At 46.6% G+C, this 24,244-nt stretch overlaps 1 protein-coding gene across 1 annotated transcript in view; it reads left to right on the forward strand.

Moving 5' to 3' along the window:
• The first annotated feature begins 3,983 nt into the window (after nucleotides 1-3,983).
• Nucleotides 3,984-24,244, forward strand: part of RYK (receptor like tyrosine kinase) — a 55,733-nt gene continuing 35,472 nt past the window's right edge. Inside the window, exons 1-4 of the mRNA XM_048314553.1 lie at nucleotides 3,984-4,287; nucleotides 21,601-21,722; nucleotides 23,417-23,516; nucleotides 23,835-23,969. Coding sequence (XP_048170510.1) covers nucleotides 3,999-4,287; nucleotides 21,601-21,722; nucleotides 23,417-23,516; nucleotides 23,835-23,969 — 646 coding nt within the window. The 5' untranslated portion in view covers nucleotides 3,984-3,998. The remainder of the gene's footprint in view (nucleotides 4,288-21,600; nucleotides 21,723-23,416; nucleotides 23,517-23,834; nucleotides 23,970-24,244) is intronic.

A 24,244-nucleotide genomic window follows, 5' to 3' on the forward strand; every position in this document is an offset into this window, starting at 1 on the left:
AATTGTCAGCTATTTGCTTTTACAGATTTGTTTTACATCCAGAAATGAATCCCAGCTCTTCTGTGTCTCTTGGGACCCGGTCGTGGTAAGTGCTGATACAATCAGGCTGGGAGCACACGCAGTGAAGCATCCCAGTGTCTATCCAAGCAAAACTTTTTCCATGTGAGTGCTGCGAGTTCACAGCTATTGCTAGCAGCTTGCCACGGACAGACTTTGTGTATCCTCTTGCAATATAATCTTCCCCAGAATGGTTTTGAAAGACTGTGAACTCGATCCTGCCAAAAATAGTCTGTGCAGCCAAACAAAATCAACACAAGATCTTCAGTGTTTGAGCTGGCCCGTGAGTTGCATTTTTCACCTTTTTCCAATGAGATGTTTCTTGACATCCATGAAACCTTCATTTGGCTTCTAATACCCCCAATTATCCTTGCAGCCTGCATTTTAATTACAACATCAGAGCCGGGCAAGCAATTGGCTTCATGGGCAAGAGGGGCCCAGCCAGGCTTGTAGCCCCGTGCACAGGCTGGCAGCTGCAGCTCAAGAATGTGTTTATTTGTGTTTGGTTTATGTGGTTTTGGTGACCTTTTGTTAAAATCAGCCAGCGGCTTCCAGGAGGCAAAGTTACATACTCACTGAAAAGAAATGCAGGGAAATAATCCTGCACAGGCCCTTCTGCTGAATGTCACATTTGTGCTGAATATCGTGTCCTTGTGCCCAAGGCAGGGGTGGCTGAGGTTAAGGTTAAAGTCATGTTATCCATGGTGGCTGCACGGATATTGTCCCTTTGATCCTTGTGAAGAAGTACAGCCCAGAAATAAGTTTGGGGAAAATGGGGTGCAGTGGAAAATGGATGTTTGGGTTCCTGTGGGTCCTGCCACCATTACAGGGTGTTACAGCTGAGGAGTGTCCGTGTTTTTCTGTCTGTCCTTCCAACTCTTCGACAAATTCATGGATAAAAAGAGCTGTTTGTCTCCTGCCTGGTGCCTACTCCACGTTTTTGTCCTGCTGGGCTTGTCCAGCCTCCAGAGAGCAGCAGCAATTTCTGCTGTTCCTTTACGCTCATTGTGAGTGAAGCAGGGAGCTCTCCAAGTGATAAATCCATGCCAACACTTGCCTGGCTTTGGCAGTGTCTTCCCACATAAGCTGCCTGCTGATGTCACCAGAAAAGGGCATCAAAATTTTGCTTGGTCTCTGGCTGGTGAGCCTCAGTCTTGGTTCCGATCACACCAGATACCAGACGTTGTCTGTCTGTCCGCGAGTCCCTAAGTGAGGTGCATCAGAAACCACGCGGAGTCTGGGATTTAGGCTACGTCTGCAGGGCAAATAAACACAGATGCCCAGGCGCCGGCTTTCCAGGCTGAGGAAATGGCCTGTGGAAAAGCTGTGGTGTGGAGGGCTCTCTCAGCAACCAGCACTGTGCAGCCTGGACCACATCCCCCAGCTACAGACCTGCATGTAATTTCCAGCTCCATTCCAGTTTGGTATTTTATTTTTTTTATGCCTCACACTGTTTAAGTAAGTGATGGTCATTGTGGGGAGGAGTGTGAGCAATTTCTCTTTCACCCCAGCAATTAGAAGAGCAGAACTTCCTACACACCTTCCACTCTTATGATTGTGAGCTGAAAGACTCACTGATTAAATCCCTCCATGGCCAGTTAGCCTGCAGTGTCCTCCTGTCATGGTGTCCCACAGGAAAAAATTCCTCCTGGCAGGTCAAGAGGGAGCGTAGAATCCAAAGCCATTAAGGGATTTAATGGTCATAAGTGAATATTGTGATGCTTTTGCTGAAAATCTCAACCAAGCAGGCAGCTCCCAGTGATGGATTTGCTAAGAGCGAAGCTGTCGCTGCTCTGGGGATTCCAGAGGAGCTGGAGAGCAGCCAGGTGTGACAGCAGGTAGGAAGGTGACAATGCAGGTGGCTCTTCAGCCCAGACGAGTGAGGAAGGAGGTGTGTTTAGGTCAGCAGCCAGCTCAGAAAAACAAAACCCCCTTCCTAAGCCAATTGGAAGAGAGGTTTTGTGTTTCAGGGGAAAGGTGGACACCTTGAAGAAGGGTTTTGCACCAAACTACCACAGAAATCCTTTTGAAATTCTGTACAGCAGATGATTTTGGGAAAAGGTCAGGAATGTTTGTATAGGAGATTCAAAGCCTCACACTGGAATTTAATGTTGTTTGCATCGTTGGACTTGATTATTATTGCATTCTTTTAAAATATATCAGCTGTCAAGCAGCCCTGCTGCTGGCATTCCGTACTGTAGCAGAACAGGAGACGTGTTTACAGTTTGGATTTTACTTCAGGATTGTTACAGGCAGCAATGGCTTGGCTGGACTTGAAATCACCATCCTCTGTGGGCCAAAGGCCCTTTGTTACAGCTAAATGAAATGCTGCTGCTGCTTCTTAGCTCTGAAAGGACTGTAAGATAAAAAAGCAGATTAAAACATTAAATATAACATCAGTATGTTTTATATACTTATAAACAGTGTATTTAAAAAAACCCTTATTTTTTAGTTTTAAAAAAATGACCAAAAAAGGAAATTCTCTTAAACTAAAACACTGGTATTCCAGCAGCATTTCCAGTCGGGAAAGCTTCTGAGCAATGTGTTGGGGTTTGGGTAGTGGGGGAGCTATAGGAGTAGCTTCTTTGAGAAGCTGCCAGAAGCTTCCCCTGTGTCAGACAGAGCTGATGCTGGCTGGCTCCAAAACAGACTTCTCATTATTACAATCTGATTAGTAATAAATTCCATAAATCTCCCCAAATCAAGACTATTTTGCCCACGACAGAAATTGCTGAGTGGTCTCTCCCTGTCTTTATCTCAACTTAGGAGCATTGTATTTTCTGTCCCCTGTCCAGCTGAGCAGGGTAGTGATGGAGCAGCTCTGGTGGGCACCAGGCATCCCACAGTCTGTCACTCTGGGATTATCTTTTTTCCGGGATATTTTGGCAGAGCATTTCCAGTCGTGGCTGTGACCCCCTGGCCCATCCTGGATAGATGGCTGGGCCAGGCCGGGAGAGTTTTGGGATGGAGGCAATGACAGCTAAGGAGGAGCATGGGGATGTGCAGGGTCTCAGGGTGAGCATGACCCGGGTGACCTCCAGGATGGGGTCAGAGGCCATAAGGGACCTGGAAAAGGCTCTGGAGATGCTAGTCAACAGTGGCCAGACATAAGCCCAGGTGTGCCCCTGTGGGCAAGAGGCCAATGGGTCCAGCAGGACTAGGGCAGTGACTGGGCACTGTGAAGCCCCTCCAGTGCTGTGTCCAGTTCTGGGCCCCCACAACAAGAACCACATTGAGGGGCTGGAGCATGTCCAGGGCAGGGAACAGAGCTGGGGAAGGGGCTGGAGCCCCAGGAGCGGCTGAGGGAGCTGGAAAAGGGGCTCAGGCTGGAGCAAAGGAGGCTCAGGGGGGACCTTGTGGCTCTGCACAAGTCCCTGACAGGAGGGAGCAGCCGGGGGGGGGGTCGGGCTCTGCTCCCAGGGAACAGGGACAGGAGGAGAGAGAACGGCCTCAAATTGTGCCAGGGGAGGTTCATATTGGACATCATGGAAAGGGTGGCCAGGCATTGCAAGGGGCTGCCCAGAGAGGTTTGGAGTCCCCATCCCTGTAGGTGTCCAAGGAAGGCCTGGACGTGGCACTCAGTGCTCTGGGCTGGGTGACAAGGTGGGCATCGGTTACAGGTTGGACCTGATGGCCTTCGAGGTCTTCTCCGACCTCAGCAATTTTGTGATTCTGTGACCGGCACCACGCAGGGACCGGCGATGTTCTCCCTCCTCCTCTTCCTCCCGGCGCCGGGCGGGATGCGGGAAGAGGCGGGAAGAGCCGTGAGGGGGATCCCGCCCCCCCCCCCGTCCGCGCTGAGGGGGCGCCCGCGGCGGCGGGAGCGGCGCGTGCGCGGGGCGGGGCCTGGCGGCGGCCGCGCCGTGCGAGGGTCCGGCGGGGCGGGGGGTCCCGCCCGCTTCCCCCCGGCCCTGCGTCCGTCCCTCCGTCCCCGCGGAGCGATGGTGCCGCGGCGCCGGGAGCCCGGCGGGGGGCGGCGGGGCCGGCCCCGTGAGGCGGCGGGGGAGGCGGGCGCGGGGCCGCGGCGGGGCCGGCGGGTGCGGGGCCCGCGCCGCCATCTCCTCCGCCTCCTGCCGCCGCCGCCGCCGCTGCTGCTGCTGCTGCTGCTGCCGCCCGCCGGCGCCCAGGGGCAGCCCGGCCTCGGGCCGCACGCTCCGGACTGGCCCCCCAGCGGCCCCGGGCCCAGCCTCAGCATCTACCTGAGCGAGGAGGAGGTGCGGCAGCTGATCGGTGAGTGCGGCCGAGGGCGACACGGGGCCCGGGGGCAGTGCGGGGCTGAGGTGGTGGGGCTGGGGTGGGGGGAGTTCGGCCGCTCAGGAGGGGCTGAGGGGACTTCCGCGGGCCCGGGTGGAGGTTTGGGGGGCTGGAAAAGGATGGGGGGCTGTGGGACTGGGCTGGGAATGGTGGGCGTCAGCGGGACTAGAGGTGGCTGTGGGGTCCAGGAGGTGCTTGGGGGTGTCTGTAGGAATGTTGGGAGGGAAGCAGATCTGGGGATGCAGGAGAGGATGGAGAGGGTTGTGAGTGGGGATGAAGGATCTCCAGCTCATGAGAGGATGGGGGTCTGCGGGACTGGAATGGGAATGGGTGAATCCAGAGATCTGTGTGGGTTCTGTGGGAGTGGCTGTGAGTGGGGATGAAGGATCTGGGCTCAGGAGTGTGGGGGGCTGAGGCACTGGAGTGGGGATGGTGGATGTCAGCAGGACCAGGGGTTTGCTGTGGGAACTGGGGATGTCTGTGGGACTCCTGCAAGGGACGCAGATTTGGGGGTGCAGAGGAGGATGGAAAGGGTCGTGAGTGGGGATGAATCCCCTCCTGGAGCTCAGGAGGGGATGGAGAGCTATGGGACTGGGGTGGGGATGGGTGATATCAGGGATCTGTGGGTTTTGTAGGACTGGGGTCACGGTGAGAATGGACGAGTCAAAGGGGTCTCTGTGCTGCCTTGTGTGTGTGTGGTTGGGGGAAGAAAAGGGCACAGGGCTTCACCCTTATGGTGAGGGACTCCCCAGGTTGAAGGGACCAGGGGTGGTGTCCTGTGGGAGCAGGGTAAGCCCTGGAAGAGGTGAGCTCAGGCCCGTGATTTAATTAGCCAGGCGAGCAACATGCAGAGGGCAGAGAGGAGACCTGGCAATAATTGGGTGTGTGTGTGAAAGGAATCTTAATTTCTAGGCAGGCTGACAATTGCTGCGCAAGGACTTGGAGGCAGTTCCTGAAGTCCCCCATCTGGCCTGCTGTGGAAGGCTTTCACAGGAGCTCTGTGCTTGGAGAGTCTGACTTAAACAAAGATTTGTTTTCTGTAGGCTTTGGCTTGCATAGCCTCTTGTTTAGAGTTGGTGGCTGGAGTCTCAAAACAAATCTGTTGGTGTCCCCGGTGATTTGTTTTTCCCAAGTGCCCTGTATCTCTGCAAGCTGGAGAACTGGCAGTGCAAGACTTTATTTACGTCAAATGGACAAAATAAAAATATCTCCAGTTAATTTGCACTCTGTGAGCACACAGCTGACCCAAGTCAGGGGATCTGGGAACTGAAGGACACTGTAAACATTTTTCCCTCATGGTTTACCCTGGTGATCAGTGTTCTGCTGTTGTCATTTGTACGTGGCACGTGCTTGCTGCCAGATTCTCTGGTACAGATGGAGGGTGAAAATGTCTGGCTTGCTGGTGAGCTGGGATTCTAAATAAGTAGTTAATCTTGGGAGTACTGAGTGGTAAGGTTTGCACTCTGCCTGGTCTAGTGCCTGAAATCTCTGCTAGTTGGATTTGTTCAGGCTTCTCTGGCCCACTGGCATAATTATTCATCATGAAGTAGCAACTGAGGAGGCAAGATGTGCTGTTACTATTTTTTAAGTGAAATTCCTTCCTGTAGCCTCCCTTACGGGTGTCTATTACTACATGGCTGAAGGCACTTAGTACTCAGCTGTCTGTAGCTGGTTTATATCACTTTAAATATCTGACATGAATAATCTGTTCTGCCTCTGTGACCCCAGAGACTTGGATAAATTGGAATCTAATGTGGAGGTAAACTGGGGCTTCCTTCAGTTAGTGGGCTTCAGATCACTGGAAATCTGTTGCAAACTAAACCTCCAGGATCTAAATTGTGTTGTTGGCATGAGCAGATTTAATTTTAGGGGTATCCTCTACACACGCTCTCTGTTGTAGGCGAGGTGTAGTCTAAGGAGGCATTTAGACACGGGCCAATTTACCAATAACTTCATGTATTCCCCTGGCAGAAGAAAATCCAGAGGGACAGACAGTTTTGTTCCAGGTCTCCATGATTCTGAAAACAAGCCCAGCTGTTTCATATGTTCCATTTTGTAGTGTCTGATTGGGGTTTATATACAATCAAGTTCATGGTTTAAAGCCATGTACTGATGTGTGAACTTGCAAAGAGCAGAGAGGGGGTTCAGCTTCTGGAACTTCTCTGAGAAAAGCTGTGGTTCAGCGGATGCTGGGATAGTCAGTCACGGGGGATAGGAAAATGAGGTTGCTTGTGAAGTGTTAAGTTCAGTGAAGCTGCTGATAGAAACTGGATTCTTTCCCCTTTTGTCTCTAAACAAACTCTGGTCTCTCCTACTGTCTTGCTGTGGCTGAACAGAAATTCTCAGACTTTCTGAACTGCTCATAAACCCAAATCTTACATGGAGTTACTACAATTACTACAGCCTGTGCTGTTTTCATGCTTCTAAATATCACCCCTATACATCTTTAGGTAACAAATTTCATTAGGAATAAATGTAAGCACGCATGTGGCTGCTGAATCAGTCACAGACAGCGATGCAGAGCTGGAGCATCCCCAGGGTCTGGCGGAAGCTCTGTGGGGCCGTATCCCCGTGCTGTCTCTCCAGCAGCCAGGCTGATACGGTTCAGTGGAGTGTCTGATGCTGCTGCTTTCCCCAAACCCGGCGTTCGGTGTCTTGCAAAACCATGGGCTGTGTTTTAATCAGGTTGTGGCTCTTGTAAGAGAAACTTCTTGCAGATTATTTGTGGCTGCTGTTCTTTGTGGCATGGAGGAAGGACAGATACGGTGATTTATAGTGAAAGCTGCCCGCTGCTTTTCCTGTATGCTCACAGCAGATTTCCACTGTCGGGCTGTGGGATTCTGACCATGTGTCTGCCTTAGGAGGAATTGTTTTGAAGTCTTCAGGACTTTATGTAGAAGAAAACTAGAGGAAACTGGCTCGTCTTGTTGTGTGAGGTGGATTTCTATTTCGAAACGCTGCAGAGTTCTTAGGGTCTAAAAGCAGGACTTGCTATATGGCAGGCAGATGGTGTCTCTGTCAGAAATATCTCTTGCCATTCCCATGGAAAATATTCCCAGCCATCCAGACTGCAAGCCTTTGGGAAAAATAATCTGTGGTTTTCACATAATTGAATATGTCAGATTCCACTTGCACCAGGCAGGATTTGGAGATAGAGGGGATGGAGGTAGGAAGGGAGTTGGTTGAGGGGACTTGGCTGAGATGACTCCAGCGATGGCAGCAGGAGCCAGAGGCGTCAGGATGAGAGCAGTGATGAGGTACAGGGTGAGGGAGAGCTGGGGAGGAGGAAGGGAAGTGCTGCTTTTTGGGGAGAGACATCCAGAGCACCACAACCATTTTAGGGGTGTCTGTGAACTCTCTTGGCGCCATCATCCGTAGCTTTTTGGAGCTGGTTCATATGGAGAATCTTTTTTGGGCCTGTGCTTAGACCTGAAGAAAGTTTTGTTAGTCTTACGCAGTGGCTGTGCAGGTGTGATAACACCACCTGATCCTAGCCCTTTTTCCAGTGGTGCTGAACACACAGGTGGTGTGAAGTTAGTGATGAGTTACTCAGTAGGAGGCCTCTACTTGATTTAGTGACTGTCATTCCAGTTTTCCAGTGAAATCAAGATGTGCTATTTGCCTCATGTTGAAATGCTCCATTGTTCTGCTTTTTACAGGATCATGGGATGTGAAGGCTGGTATATCCCTGTTTTGCAGGTAGCAATCTAAGGTTTAGAGAATAAGGTAGAAAATATTCATTATTATTAGATAGGTCACTCTAATAATTAAGGATTGGATCTAGTCTGTTTCAATACACAGTGTTATTTGGCACTTTGTGCATTCGTGGTGTATCTCTTAGACCTTGACTGTGAGTTCCCAGCAGTTCTGAGCTCAGCCTCACGGGAGACTTCAGGATCTACCCTCTGATTCTGAGGACCAGAATCAATAGCTGCCTGTGAAAACTTGGCTTAAGCAGTTCTCCTGGCATTGCAGGCTGTTCTTTTGCAGCATTCATGGCAGCAACAAGGTGCTTAAGCAGCGAGGACAATCCTTTCTGTCCCTGCAGGGGTTTTTTTGGAGACTACATGCCTTTCAGCTGTAAAATTGGTCTTGTGGATAGCCCTTCTATCACATGGCTCTGGGTCTTTTTAGAGGTCTGGTCTGAATGTTAACTGAGACTTGAATCCCATCGGGGGGAAATACCACCACAGCTAGGGGCTATCATAGTGCATGTGTATGGGGGGCTAAATTAGAATTGCAGGGGAATTTTAAAGTCAGAAGTCCTACAGTGTTTACATCGAGTTTCCAAATTTAGTGTTCTCTGGCCTGGTTTCTTCTGAGTAATCACTGAATGCTGTCTGTTGTTAGTTTTATATTAGCAGTCACTTAATTACAGAGTTAAATTAATTTCACTTATGTGACTTTTACTTATGTGTTCTAGGATTTCATTAAAAGCCAGTGTGCAGTTTACTAAAATGAGTTGCCTGGCTGGAAGATGCAACATTGATGCAAAATCTATTACAGCAGAGGATTGTTTGTTTGGTTTTTAAATTGTGCTGCTGACTCACAGAGTGCTTGAGGTTGGCAGGGACCTCCGGAGGTCATCTGGTCCCACCTCCTGCTCAAGCTGGGCCACCCAGAGCTGGTTGTTCAGCACCACATTCAGGAGCTTTCGGACCTCTCAGAGGATGGAGACTTCACCACCTCTGTGGGCAGCCTGTGCCAGTGCTCAGTCACCCTCACTGTGTGAGTTTTTCTTGATGTTCAGGCAGACCCTCTGATGTTCAGGCAGACCCTCCTGTGTTTCATTTTGTGCCCCTTGCCTTGGATCTTGTCACTGAGCACCGGTGGGAAGAACCTGCTTCCATCCTCTCTGCACATGTCTTTGATGAGATCCCCCTAAGCCAGCTCTTCTCCAGGCTGAACAGCTCCAGCTTTCTCAGTGTCTTCTCATGGTAGAGGTGTTGCAAGTCCCTTTAATCCTCTTTGTGGTCCTTGACTGAATTCTCTCCTGTAGCTCCATGGCTCTTCTCTTGGGGAGCCCGGTGCTCCAGGTGTGGCTTCACCAGGGCTGAGCAGAGTCCTGGGAAATTACAGGCCAAATGCAATTTTATATGTTAGAAATGGAGTCTAAACATCATCTTATTGCAGCAGATGATCTTAATTGTCTTCATTTTATACTGTGAAACAGCTTTGTTGATGTCACTGTTTTTAGGAGTTGGCCACAAGAGTTCACATCAAAAGCGCTTTATGGTACTTGCACGGAGTCTATAGTGACTGGAAATCCTCTTGTTCCTTCGTTGCCTGGTTATTATGAAAGGGAGCTGAAAGCATGTATTCTTTGTGATTCTTGAAAGGCTTCAGGGCCTTGTTAAAATCCCACTCAGCCTGTGTTGGACAGCATCACAGTCTGGAGTACCACCAGCCAGCCAGTGCTGTGCTCTGAGTGAGGGCTGTTAGCAGCACCCAAGATCATTCTCCATGGGAGTTGGGGAACTCACAGATACTGGAAAAAATGCAGCAAAGAGCCTCTAAGGTTGCAGGAGGATGGAGGAGTCATCCCCCAAGGAGCAGACATTTGAGTACCCCAAGGTGTGGAAGCAGATGTCTGTGTGGTACGTGACTTACAGTTCAAGATCAGGTTCTGTTATATACGTGTTCTGAAATTTTCATTTCGTAGCTTTTAAGTGCTTGGCTCTGAAGAACAGAAGCTTTTTTCCATGCTGTATTTTTGCTGTGGTCCACATGCCCGTCTTTGCAGGAGTACAAAATCCCACTTCGTGGCACCAGTAGAAAGGGAAGATTTACATAGGTGCACACGTGGATGGAAAGCCTACTTTTAATCCTGACAGACGCTATGCACTGAAACAAAACTGATCTGCTGGAAATGTTCTGCTATATCCAGTGAAGTGCAAGTGCTGGTTTTAGGATAATGATTCTGTTACCTCGCTCTGAAAAGCCCTTTAACCTGCTGACAGTCCGTGATGGGTGCGCAGTAGCCGGTGGGTTTGGAGTTGCGGGCAGGTGTTACCCAGCCTGCTCTGGAGCAGTGGGGCTGGGGACAGGCAGATGTTCAGGGCTGTGTGCAGCAGCAGCAGGTCGTGACAAGTTCCTGCGTTGTGGTGTCGAGCAGCCTGTGTTCGTTCTGGAGCCTCCCATTGTGCCTGGCTGTCTGTCTGTCTGTCTGATTTACCTGTGTTCATTCTGGAGCCTCCCATTGTGCCTGTCTGTCTGTCTGATTGACCAAGTACCATGCTTCACATCCATATTGAGGCTTTAAGAACAAGCTGCAGTTGGGGGTCATCTGGCCCTTTCCATTCTGTTACCTCCCCTTTAGCTTGCAAAGTTAAGTAACAGTGGACCGCCATTTCTTTGGATATGTGCAAAATCGTATAATCCACTGCAGTATTGGTAATGCTTGCAAACCTGCAGAAGAATAAACTTCTAGAAGCTTGAAATAGCCAGCAGAAGGCCTTCCTCCTAGAGAAGGCAGCCTCTGGCCTGGATTAGGATTGCTTTGAAACCATATTCTGTGATGCCACTAAGGCGGAAGTCTGTGAAATAAACTTCAGTCCTTGTGTGTGTTGATCTGCTCAGCATTGCTGAGGTGGGTGGTTGATACCTGAATCCTGCTTTAGCACATCAGCTGATGTGTTGGGATTTAAACTGCTGGGGGTTCTGTCCGAATCCTGCCTGGAGAAGGCTCTTTCCTTCTGCAAACTGGTGTTCAGGCAGGACTGTACGGGCAGAGCGCGGCTGGGCTGCCTTGTGCAGCTCTGTCTGTGCTCAGGCCTGGGAGGAAACAGCCATTTCAGCTCCCCAGAGGCCAAGGTCTGTCTAGTGATAAATGTTTGTGGCTCTTGTAACATTTGTGTGTCAGGGACTTGGAAGAAACCTGACCTCGGAGACTGAAGGCTGTCCTGATGGTGGTGGGGGGAAAAATTCCCAAAGCTGCATTCCTCATTGCTGTGGCTTTACACCTGCATTCTGTTTGGCAGCATCCTATTTATCCCTGTTGATTGTTTGGCCTCTTGGAATACACGCTCTCTTTCTCCCTCCAGTGCACTGACAGAATGGGAACAAGAGAGAGGAAATGGAGGCACAGCTCCCTGTGTGCATGCGAAAAGCCAGCAAGAAGGGCTCAGGATACTGGGAGGAAGGCAGGGACCGAAACTGTCCCTAAACACCACCTGCTCAGAGGGAAATACAAGAGATAGGGATCGTGTTCACAGGCATGAAAAATCCCAGGGTGGTGTTTTCCTGAGAGTGGGAGCTGTGGAGGCAGCTGTACTGTACACTCTGGGTATTTTAAAGGATGAAGCCTCGTGTTTTTCTCCTCCCCTTCTGCTATTCAGAGTTGTGTTTGGATACTGGAAAAGCTGAATTAATGAGACAGATTCCAAATGTGTTGATTCACGGTTGTGTGTGCTGAGCTCTAGTGAAATGGCTTGATGACTAATTCCTACCTGAAACTGTCCAGACTGGAATATCATGGAGGCTCCTACTTTCCCTGCAGTGTTTAGTCAGAGTTACTCCTCTGTACTTTAGTGTGCAGGATTGAATCATACTCGAGCTCTCAGCAGCGAGAGCAGGAGGTGCGTGCAGGCTGAAGTGCATTTAATGAGTTGTGCCTGATGAATTGAGTTCTTTTCCCTTTTTCCCCCGGAATGGCAGCAGCGCCAGCAGCTCCCATGTCGGGATGAATGCTAACACACTCTGCAAACGCCTTGTGATGGCACAAAGGGCTCGATGGCAGAGGCTTCAAACGCATTATTCCTTTTCCATCGCTGCCTTTGTCCTTCTTTCAAGCGGGTAACTCACATATTTGCACTGACTGCTCCAGAGAGCTGGGAGCAGAAGCAACAGCATGAAACTAATGCGATGCTTTAGAATTTCCCTGCCACTTACTGGGTGTTGAATAGCTGTAATTAAATTAACCAGCATATTGATTTCAGCACGCTGCTTGGGAAAGAGCAGAGCAGGAACACAGGCATGGGAGCTGCTGCTTGGGAGGCTTGGAAAGCTAGAGCAGGCTGATAAACTAATGATGGTTATCCTCTCCAGTCTGTTTCGGCCTTTATGAAATTAGTTGATGGCCTTGCCGAGTAATTCCTAATCAAAGAAAAAAATATTAAGCTCTGTGGGTTTAGAGATGGCCACAAGAGTGAACAGACCTGGCTTAGTCTGTTTAGAGCTTGGTTTTGTGTTAAACAATCTGTGTCACTCTGATGAAAGTGTTCAAAACATCTCAAAAGATGTGGACAGTCCATTATCCCTTCAGCAGTCCTGTTGGACACAGAACCAGGAGTATGGGCTTCAAGGCTGAGAGGCCTGAAGCACTGAGGGAGGGGGTGTACCAGTTCTTCCTAATTAATGTTAAATTTATCTGTACTCTGTTGGGTACTCATTACTGGAATAGCCATGGCACTGGCAAGGGACACTGTTCTGGAGGTGACTTAGGGTCTTGCCTACAGGGATGACTAAATCAACATGTGGGTGCATTAGTATAACTAAATGAAATAAAAATAAAATGGCACAACTTCTGTGGGTAGGTGACACTGAACCACCACAAACACACGTTATTCACGAGCCCAAATGACATCTGGCATACCGTGGTGGTGGTGTTTTAGCTGGGAAGATGACAGCAGCTCCCTTCTAAAGCTTTGGGGCACTACTGAGCACTTGATCAGAGGTTGTTTTATTTTGAGGGCTGTGCTCTTGGCAACTGCAGTTCATGAGGAGTGAACCTTTTGGTTTTCTATTCTCAGTGTTAGCTTTCATTCTAATTCAAAAGGAGCATCAAACTTCTTATTACAGTAATGATGAGATTTGCCATAGCTGCTAAGTTAAATTTTTATTTCATAAGTACACTTAAAAATAAAGTTATTCTATATTTTTCCCTAAAGTTAGATTTATTCTTTTGTATTATAGAGTTTCCTTTCAGTTGCTTCCAGCCCTGTACCTTTGCCATTCCTATTCCCACTTGTCCCATTTCCCCTTGCCCTCTGTGTAGGTCGTTGCCACTAATTTTCCTCTGCCTTCAAGTATCCATTTTGTACATGTCTGCTGCATTTTTCCTTTGGAATCAGCGCTTCAGGTAACTCATATGCACCATCCTACCCATTAAAGCAACGTGGCTGCTGGTTTTGGTGAGAGTTTACTAGTTTCTCTTTTTTTCCTTGAAATGGCCAAATTTCATTTAGAAAGGTGCTCTCAGGAGCAGAGTTCACTTGCATTTTGCTCTGAGGTGAGATATACGGTTTTGGTTTGGGTTTTTCCCCCCAGTAAGAAGTGTCATTTAACTTTTTCTGCAGGGTCTTTATATCCTACTTAGCAGAAAAGTGGAGATTTTTTTTCTGTAGGTGAAGGAGAGAAAAACATGGTTGAAATGTAATTGTTGTTGTTGTTCAGAGACAAAGGGTAAGCAGGTGGGTCCTAGGAACAATAAATATCTTCTATTTAGTATGGATCGAGTTAAATATTGATTGTTTTTCAGCAGCTGGCATCTCCTAGGGGAGCTTCTTCCTGTGGAAGTGAAGAAGTCCTCCCTCTGAGTTTCCAAAAGGCCTTTCAGTGGAAAAAATCCCATTTGCCTGGGGTGTTGAACTTGCAAATGGTATTTAACAGCATCAGTGAGGTGAATTGGGGGTGAACTGCCTGTGAAGATTCACAAGGACTTAATGAGAGCTCGTAGCTAAGAGTTTTTCTCCTGTTTGCTGGATGTTGGGAGACTTCCTGCTAAGATTTCCTGCCGGGGAGTCTTGGTTGGTTTTCAAGGGTGCATTAATTGCCTTAAAGATATGTTGAGTATTTCCTCAAATGGAATGCCTTGCACGTTGTATTCCCCCTCCAGCTCATGAGAAGTTAACTCTGCACAGGTAACAAAATAACCACAGCCCATGTTCCCTCTGCTGCTGCTCCTTGGAGCTGGGTGAGCTTGCAGAGCTGTGAGTATTGCTGGCTTTGTGCTGCTGCTTTGTCTTTCGGCTTGACACTGATCACCATCCTTTGACACTCCCTGGTGCCTGTGTTAGGAGACTGAAAAGCTGCTTCTTCATCATCTCCACGTTGCTGAAGGTTTAACTTGGTTTTGCCCTGTTTCATTTTTCATCAGTCGTCTTTTCCACAGACTCCCAATCTTTAAGGTGTTTAAAAACAAGTATTTCAGCCCAAAATCCTGACCAGCAACTCAACTGGCAGACTGTAGCTTTGTGGAAAGCTTAAGTAAAAATGCAAATGGAAGGCTGTGGTCAGTTACTTGTTTTATTAAAGCAAAGTTCACTTTGTTGTTGTATGTACTGGATATGTACAAATAGGATGTAAGAAGGTTTTTATGTGCCTGTATTTTCAGATGCTTAGTATTGCATCCCAAATAGTTTGCTATTTTCTGAACTAAATTGATCCATGTGGATCAGCTTGCATCTTTTTTCTTGTATCTTTGAACTCCCAGCTGTAGTTTCAGCCCTGGGCAAGCTGATTGTTGAATTAAGTGCATTGAAACTAATAAGGCTTGCTCTGGGAACGTGTTCTTTCTACCCTGTAAAGAGAAGAAGTTTCAGTAGTCAAGAGCTGATTTTTAATCCTTCAGTCACGTTTCCTTGTGTTTGGGCTGTATTTTTCAGTGGACATTTGCAGAACCTGCTGCAAAAAAAGCAAAGTTCAGCATTTAAAGTCAGTGTTTCAGACTTAGGGTGCACTTTAAATGAAAGGAAAATGGAAGTAAAAAGAAGCTGTCTTTCTTCAGCAAGGTAAATTGTCCAGTGGCAGGAGAATCCAGTGTGTTTATGGAGTGGGATGAGCAGGCTTGGGAGGGGGGTGACGTTGGAGGGGTGTTGAACCTTGAGGTTTGTACTCTCTCATGTGAGTGTTCATCCTGGAGTGGAAACTTCTGGTCTGGCCAGAGGACTAACCCAGAAGAGCTGCTCAGGAGCAGAGGCCTCATTCTCTGGAGTACGTAATAGAACAAATAAAATATTTATTTAAGGATCATAATTCACTGAACTGGGTAAATCTTCCCTATTAATTGGTTTCAGTGGCTGTGAGCCAGGATCAGGAGTGGCTCTGCTCTGGGAGGGCTGTGGTGGTTCGATGTCACACTGCAGAGATTTCTCAGCTGCTGATGAAGAAACTCTTTTAAATTACAGACCAGAGCATTAAGAAAACAACCCCCAATTTCACTCATTTCTCTGCTGGAGAGCCACTGGACAGATAATTATGTCAGCTATTGTTACCAGACTGCTTTTAATGAAAATGCTGCTTGTTGCAGTATTCTAGCCCTAGTCTAGTAGCAAACTCTTGCATTGCACACTCATTTTTGATCTCCCCATTTAAGACAAAATCTGCCCAAATTATGTTACAGAGATTTGAAGTGATTTAGTAATGAAGTGTAACCCCAGGTAAGAGACTCCTAAACACTGCTGTCATGTTTAAGAAGAACGTGTTAGAACTGGTGCATGTTGCAGGATAGATAAAAATAAAATCCAATTTTCCCATGGTGGCAGAGGCAAGCTTCTTTTGTATATTGTGCTTAAAATGAAAAAAAAAAAAAAAAAAAAAAAGAGTTGAAGCTAGACCGCATTTGCACAAGGGCATTTGAAAAGAAGTGTTTTGTTAGGCTGCTAGACTGACATGATGCAATTTTGTCATGAACACAAGGGCTGCCCAGCATCCTTGGCATCTGGGAATGAAAGTTGGCCTCTCCCCTTCCTTTCTGAGCTTCTTCAGATGTTTTGTTATGTTAAACAGTGCAAAGAATGACAGACTTTCTCTGTGCTGCTGCTTAAATTTACCTTTTTGTTTGCCTTCAACTTTAATTTATTCTTTCAACTCTGTGCCCAAGGTACAAAGATGGGGAAGTTAATAATGAGATTTAGAGGTTGCCTGGGTAAAAGGGTGGTGGTTTTGCCTTGAAATCCAGGCAGAGCATTGCTCTGAACTGATTTCATGTGTGTTGGTGTAGGTTAGTCAAGTCCAAGTAAGGAGAAACCAGATCCTTCCGTGCTGTGCGTTGTCTGCATATGGACTTGTTTAGGGAGCTTTGCCAAAGCAAAGCTGCAGCCCAGCTTTTCAAACTGGTCAGCATCGATCACCAATATTCTGCTTAAACCAACAGAAGCCTTTTGGAAAAGCTGCTTTTTCTCCTCTGCATGTTGTGATATTTCTTTGTAAGATTCTCCACCCCTTTCTTTATGTTTTGCCATTTTGTGTAGAAAATGATTGAGGAGCTGCCCATTTCCTGTAGCTGTTTGTATTGCATCTGTGTTTTCCTCCTAGAGCCACCTGTTTTCTCCTTTTATTATTCCATTTAGGACACAAGACATTAAATCCATCTTGGATTTGCCCTACTTAGTGCAAAGGAAGAATTGAGCACCTTCAGAGGAACCCAGCATCTTGCAGAATGACGTTTTCCCTCCCCTCACCCACCACGAGGTTTAGGTTTAGTAGTGTACTGAGCATTCTTGAAATCTGAAGCAACTGAGAAACTAGAACTTATTTCTCTTTTCCACTGCAACCTGCTGCCTCAGCTGCTGCATCTTATGCTGCTGCTGATTTTGAAAGAGATTTACATTAAAAAAGTGAAAATTTGAGGTCGCTGCTTTAGGCTGTGTATTGACAGTGACCTGCTTCACTTGATGCCATTTTTCTAAGCTACCTACACCCAAAGAATGCTTTGGAAAAACCTTACAGTATCCAAATGAATTCACAGGACTGTTTTAGTATAAGCTCCATCTAAGTGCTGCTGCAGTCTCACCCTCCATGTGGGATACTCCTGGGCATCCTCACTAATCCAGGGAGTTAAACTCACTGAGGAGTGTTCCCCCACTTGTTTCCTCTCCCTGCATAGTGCCAGCTTGACTTCTTGCACTTGGCTTGCTGAAGGCTTGAATAAGGAACGTTGCCAGGCATGTGTGAGTGTGCAAGTCCGAAGGAAAAGGGGGAAATGCAGAATTGAAGCAATTCTGAGTTAAACTCCAGCTGTCATGGTGAGACTTGGATCCCACACCCCATCAGTGAAGCACGGCTCTGGCTCTCATTGCTGTTCTCTGCAGTGCCCTGTGTGATTCCTGATGTGTCTGTACCTTCCCAGTGCCTTCCCTTGCAGCTGGAATGTGGTGCAGCTCCTGGCATCGCCGGGATCGGGATTGGCACTGGGCTCCCCTGTGGCAGCAGAACACACCTGCCTGCCTGCAGCACAGGCCGGGGCTTTTTCTCACTGGCAGGTTCAGCTGCAAATTTTTGTGTGTTTTGCTGGCCTGATTGAGATAAATTATACAGAGAGAGTGCTTGGGGAATTCAGGATTGAGTTGGGGAGTCAGTGAGGGGATGAAAAATTAGGAATGGAAGGGTGGTCTGGAAGCAGATCTGTCCTGTGGTGGGTTGGAGATGGGGAGATGGGAGCTTGCTTGTCTGGGGAGGACCCTGGTTCTTAGCTGTCCATGGGAAATAGAATTTTGTCTGTAGTTCAGTGTGGAAAGATGTGCTAGAGGAAATGTTTTAATTGCTGATAAGCTTAAAAGGGGAAATTACTGTACAGTATTGAAACACTGACTATTTCCCAAGGGCGTATCTATTGGTTTCCAGGCTTGGAGAAAGCATTGACCCAGATTGCTAGGAGAAGAAACACCTAGTGAGAAGCAATTGGAAGATACTGCCTGTGAGTTTAATCACAGAATCATGCAAAGGTTTGGGTTGGAAGGGACCTTAAAGCCCATCCCATTCCATCCCCTGCCAGGGGTGGACACGTCCCACTAGCCCAGGGTGCTCCAAGCCTCATCCAACCTGGCCTTGGGACTTCCAGGGATGGAGCAGCCACAGCTTCTCTGGGCACCCTGTGCCAGGGCCTCACCTCCCTGGCACAGAGAATTTCTTCCCAGTATCCCATCTAACCCTGCTCTCTGGCAGTGTGAAGCCGTTCCCCCTTGGCCTGGCACTCCAGCCTCTTATCAAAAGTCCCACTCCATCCTTCTTGCAGAACTTCCTAAAGTTTGTGATCCACAAACACTGGAAGCACAGAGGATCTGCCGGTAAAGGGTCACTGCGTCCTCAGGTGTTAATCCTTCCCTAGACACTTTCTTTAGCTCCCTGATGGCAACAGGACGCTGAGCCAGACAATCTTGTGCCTTTTTTAGGAATTCAGAGCTATAGGACAAAACCTCTGAAATTATTTTTCTGTGCCAGTCTTGAAGCATAATATTTTGAAGCAATACAGCACAACATTGATTCTCGTGCAGCTCTTACATTTTGCATGTGAAATTCATATAATTAGTGTCTCCTGTTAGAGTGGAGCTTTTTCTGGCAGTACAGGCACAAAGCATCAGTGTCCTATAGAATGAAACTATTCAGTGTTGTACCACCACTAAAGCTTAGAGGTTTGATTGATCTTCTGTAGGGTAATTTGGTTTTGTACACCTTTAGATGATACTGCACATCAAGATACTTCTGACAGCTTCAGTTAGGATTGCATTTTGTATTACTTTTATGAAGCTGGGTTTTTGCAACAGGCAGTTTTATTGCCGTGTGCCCATTTGATTACAATGACCTGTTTCTCTACAAAGTTTTTATTAAATCAAGGATTATCATCCTGAAATTCTGAAATGTTTTTGTGAACCTCTGGTTGCTGGGACCATTTATCAACAAGAGAAGGTTTTCTTTATTCTGGAGGCAGCTTCCTTGTTCCAATTTCATTATTTCACATTGCTAATCCTTTTGTTTTCCTAATTTTAAAAACAATTTGTACTTAATGGGGCTCATTTGAATGAAGGTTATGCCTTTAAACCTTCTCATCTTGATTGGATCTAATGCCAAGTGTCTGATAGTTGTGAGCTCTTCTTCACACTCCTATGTTTTCTAACTCTTGAGTTGAGTTTCATGTATAAACATGTAGACATGTAAAATGATCTGGGCAGGGATTTTTGAAGTTTGCTGTTGCTTTTATGTGTTTTCAAAGTTGGGGTTTTTTTTCTGGGTCTGTGTTGGCTTCTCCCTCCTCGCTAGTTTGCTGGTGGATATGTTTTTGCATTTCCCATTTATTATTAAGTGAAAATAGGGACTATGTGTACAGGGAATATTGAGCTTCTCTTTTAGATACTGTCTGAGGCTGTTTACATTCAACACTTAGAGCAGCACCTGCATCTTTTTCTGCTCAACATCTTGTGCAAGACAATTCCTTCCTGGAATTACTCCATTATCCTGATTCCTTTCATGCATCCAATCTTTGGGGTTCTCCCCTTTGCCACCCCCCCGTACCTGTGATTAAACTGTGGGGGTTTGGTTAAGTTTTGGGACCCTTATGAGCCAGCAGGGATTAAAAGTATTTAACAGCAACAAGAATGAAGAGGAACATCTTGGCTGCATTTCTGTAGCTTGTGGAAACAAGGTGGATTAAGTCAAGTTCTGAAATAAGGGAAAATGTCACTTTGTACTGATCCATGCCTGGCTTTTGCACTAAACAGGAGGAATTATTTCTTTTGAGCTGATGCTCCCTTTCTTCAAATACAGCGTATCTACACAGTTCAGTGGTTAGCTTGGATTTATTTTTCCTTAATTTCTTAAGAAAACCCAACCTTTCATGATTTGCTGGATTCTTGAAATGACTTCAGGATGCCTTAAATGCTGTTGTCTTGAAGTCACAGCCTCTCTTAATATTCTTGACTTTCTAGCCATAAAAAAAATAATTCATGGAATCACAGAATGGTTTAAGTTGGAAAAAGCTCATCTAGTTCCATCCCCTGCCACGGGCAGGGACACCTCCCACTTGCCCAGGTTGCTCCAAGCCCCATCCAACCTGGCCTTGGACACTTCCGGGGATGGAGCAGCCACAGCTTCTCTGGGCACCCTGTGCCAGGGCCTCCCCACCCTCGCAGGAAAGAGTTTCTTCCTAATATTCCATCTAAATCTCTCCTGTTTCAGTTTAAAATCATTCCCCCGTGTCCTGTCACTGTCTCACTTTGAAAAATGTCTCCCTGTTTTTTAAGAGCTCTCTTTAGGTACTGGAAGGCCATGAGGAGGCATCCCAGAATCCGCTATCTACGTTCCTGTTTGTACTGTGACTGATTTGAACTCCATTCCCTCAGTGTGGAATATTCAGTGTCTGATTTACCCCGTTGTTCTCCTGGCATGTCCAAGAGCCTTGATAGCTCTTGGAGCACTGGAGGAAGAGCTGTATGAGACAAGGCCAAATGGTACTGACTGCAAATCCAGTGTGGTTTTGTCCTGGAGGATATGGAGCTGGGATTAATTTTACCCCTGCAGGGAAGCAGTGCTTACTCTACCACTAATTGCTCTTGACACCCAGGGCAAGCTGCAGGGTCCTACTCCGTGTTCAGCGTGACCTTGGATTGTGTGCTATAAAAAATAACAGCAGCTGCAGTGTTTATAATATCAGGGTCTGTGTCTTATTTAGGGAAATGCACCTTAGTGCTCTGTAATGAATAGTATTGTGGGGCTTTCAGGTCTCTAGGTGTGTTTAAATGTTCAGAGAGCAAAGGGTAGCCACAAAATGTTACTATTGCTGGGTGTACAAATGTCACCTCTCAGTCTGTACGAGGGAGAGTGACTTTTTACACGAGCAGACAGTGATAGGACAAGGGGGAATGGTTTTAAACTATAAAAGAGAGATTTAGATTAGATATTGGGAAGAAATCCTTCCCTGTGAGGGAGGTGAGGCCCTGGCACAGGTTGCCCAGAGAAGCTGTGGCTGCCCCATCCCTGGAAGTGTCCAAGGCCAGGTTGGATGGGGCTTGGAGCAGCCTGGGTGGGACTGGATGGGCTTTAAGGTCCCTTCCAACCCAAACCCTCCTGGGATTCTGTGATCTAATTACCTTGAAGCTAATTCCATACTGCTTAGGTGTCTTGGGCTCAAGGAATGAGCTATTCCAGAAGGAATTACCTATGATTAACCGGCTGATAATCCAGAGCAGTTTGGTTTGAGTGAACACAGTTGTAAACAAAACGAGCCATGATTCCCAGAAGCAGAACAGGGGATGTTCAGGAGAGCCTGCAATGACTCTCCTGGATGTTTGTATGAAAAGTTGTGTTTCCTTCCACTATATTCCAGCTTTTACCTGTTCCTTAGGCTGTGGCACCTCTGAAGTGATTGCTCTGTAAGGCTTTGGAGCACTCTGTGAGAGCTGACGTCTGTTGGCCTTGGTCTCCAAACCTGCCTTGGAATTTATGGACTGGGGGAAGTGTTTGCTTGAACTTGCTGTGGAGCTGCTGGTCCTGAAAGCTGTTTGGTCCTGAAAGCTGTTTGTTCCAATGTGTTTGGTCCTGTTCTTCCCTGTCTTACTCTTCTCTTTCTCCTTACAGGTCTGGATGCAGAGTTGTCTTACGTGAGGAATGATGTGGTTAATCACTATGCCTTGTCCTTCAATCTCCTCATACCCAGCGAGACCAACAATCTCCACTTCACCTGGCATGCCAAATCCAAGGTGAGCAGGCATGACTTCTGCTCTGGTTACTTGAGACATGAGCTGTTCTGCTTGCTGAATACCCACTGCTATCTTTTAAGGGTTTTTTTCTTTGCAAAAATTAGCATATGCAATGTGCAAAATACTTACTTATATGACTGCGGGCAGCAGGTTAAGATGGTATACGTCCAAGCTGTTCCCTATTTTAGAAAGTTTAAGCACTTATTTCAATGTATTTTGTACTTCTTGCTCCTGGCAAGGTCCATGTATGCATGCAAGCCACTGGCTGTGGAATCTCTTCCTTTGGTGCATTGGACACACAGAAGGGCAGCCATGAACTAAAGCCTCTGGAAATCATACATAGAGCAATTGTTGTAGAGATTTCTAGAAACATATGCTTGGAGACATGGAGAGCCTATAAAAGCAGCATCCAGTATGTTATTACTGAGCCCTGATTAAATGGAAAGGGTTTTTATGTCACTTAATCACTATGCCTGGAGCATGCAGCAACAGCTGTCAGAGAGATTGCATATGCTCTTACATTCTGAAGCATTTCCAGTTACTTAACAATTTATTTTCATATATGAAATGATCTGTTTAGTCTCTGCCAGATGTTCATTCTGGTTTTTTTAAACTTGAGTGATGGTTGTTCTGCCCTTAAGCAGGAAAGGCTGCAGGAGGAGCAGTAGCATTAAACAACTCCACCAGTGCAGGTCCTGAAGATTCCTCCTGCCACTGTTGTTCCCTTTGAGATGTAACTTGTTAAGAGAAGTGACTTTGGGCCTGCAGTGGAATTGGGTCAAGTGCCAAGCAGCCCTGATACCATATTCCACATGCACAGTGACACTTCAGTCACTTACCATTTGAGTAGGAGTTCCCTTGTCACAGCTTCAGCCGTGGGCTGCCTGCATCACTGGCCCTGCCCTGGGTTTCCTTGGGCCTGGCTGTGAATTGTGAGGAGGGATTTTGGAGCTTGTGGAGCCCTGCTTCCCATTCCTGTGATTCCACCCATCAGCATCTTCCATTCTAGCTTGGTGTAGTGCAGCTTGGAGGAGCTCAGAAACTTTGTGTCTCTTCTCTTGGCATCTTGACTGAAAAATAAATTCATAACAGAAGTGAACCCTATTATGTTTTAGAAAGGGGGAAAAACTAGCTATTGGGGCAAAGTCAAACAAATTCATTCAGCTGAGAGTGGAGGGGTAGGATGAATTTCCAAGATCTTGTGACTTAAGAGTAGGTCCTGTACTTTTTTTTTGAATGAATGTTTGCAGAGTCAGCTTCTTAAGTGGAAACAAAATCTTGACTATAGTTGAATAAACTATTTCTAAGCAGTTTTGTTTGTAAAACTGACTGGGGGAGGGGGAATTTTTTGAATTCTTACGGCTTTAACAAACTGACTTTTGAACAAGTAAGTTAAAAAGTATTATCAAGTGAGGTTTGTGGGGGAATTTTTTTTAATACAGCACTCTGAATTCTGCCCCGGATTTTAAGAGCAGTTTCTCTTTTGGCTTTCTTAATTTGAACTGTCACAAAAGTCTTGATACTTAAATGTCACATAAGAAACTTGCAATATGGATGCCTAAAATTACCAGCACTCCTTGAAAATGATGTATGGGTTTTTATTTTCAAGAAGAATTATGAAAAGGGATGCTGCATTTCTTTTTACTCCTGGGCAGATTTCTGATGTGTTTTCTCTCTCCCAACTGTTGTTACAGGTTGAGTATAAACTGGGATTTCAGGTCCATGATCCCATGGCTATGGCTCTGCCCCAGGCCAATATTTCTCTACAAGGAGAAGTTCCTCGCACCCTCTCAGGTAAACTTCCCACCCCCATCCAGCTCATGGATGAATAATGGTTATTTAGCCACAAATGCAGTTTTAATAAAATGCTTAATAAAATTGACATAAATTAATTTAAAATCTGCATCCTTTAGTGCTCTGATAGCTGAAGTGATGAGGCGTGAAGTCTAAAATAGCATTTCTTGGTATGGAGTTCTTTATAATGTGCTACTTTATGATGTTCATGATGTACTTCATGAACATCATCTCAAAAGGCCCTTATTTAAATGTTCTCTCATGCCAGTGTCTGAGAATGGCTCCCACTCCCCTGTGACCCCTGTGTTGTGTTCACAGTGTTCCGTGTCGAACTCTCCTGCACTGGCAGACTTGACTCCGACGTCACAATACTGATGCAGCTCAACTTAACAATAAATTCCTCAAAAAACATCACAGTTTTGAATTTCAAACGAAGGAAAATGTGCTACAAAAGTAAGAGATTAAGTTTCAGATATTTAAAAGTTCTTGCTGTTTAAGTATGATAGGACAGGGGAGTGGGATGGTGCATGATCCAGGACAGGAGTAAGAGAGTGAATTTTGGGGAGGATCAGAAGAAACCAGGTAAAATTCTGCCTTTCAGAGAGGAATGGGGACTTCTGGTTAAAGCAGAAGCTGGTGAATGAACAACTTTCCCCAAGAGTTCTGCTGCACTGACTGACCTTTTTATAGATATATAACAAAAAGCATTTTCTCTGTGTTTGGAAAGA

The sequence above is a fragment of the Corvus hawaiiensis genome, chromosome 10 (assembly GCF_020740725.1).
Source record: "Corvus hawaiiensis isolate bCorHaw1 chromosome 10, bCorHaw1.pri.cur, whole genome shotgun sequence".
Lineage (NCBI taxonomy): Eukaryota > Metazoa > Chordata > Aves > Passeriformes > Corvidae > Corvus > Corvus hawaiiensis.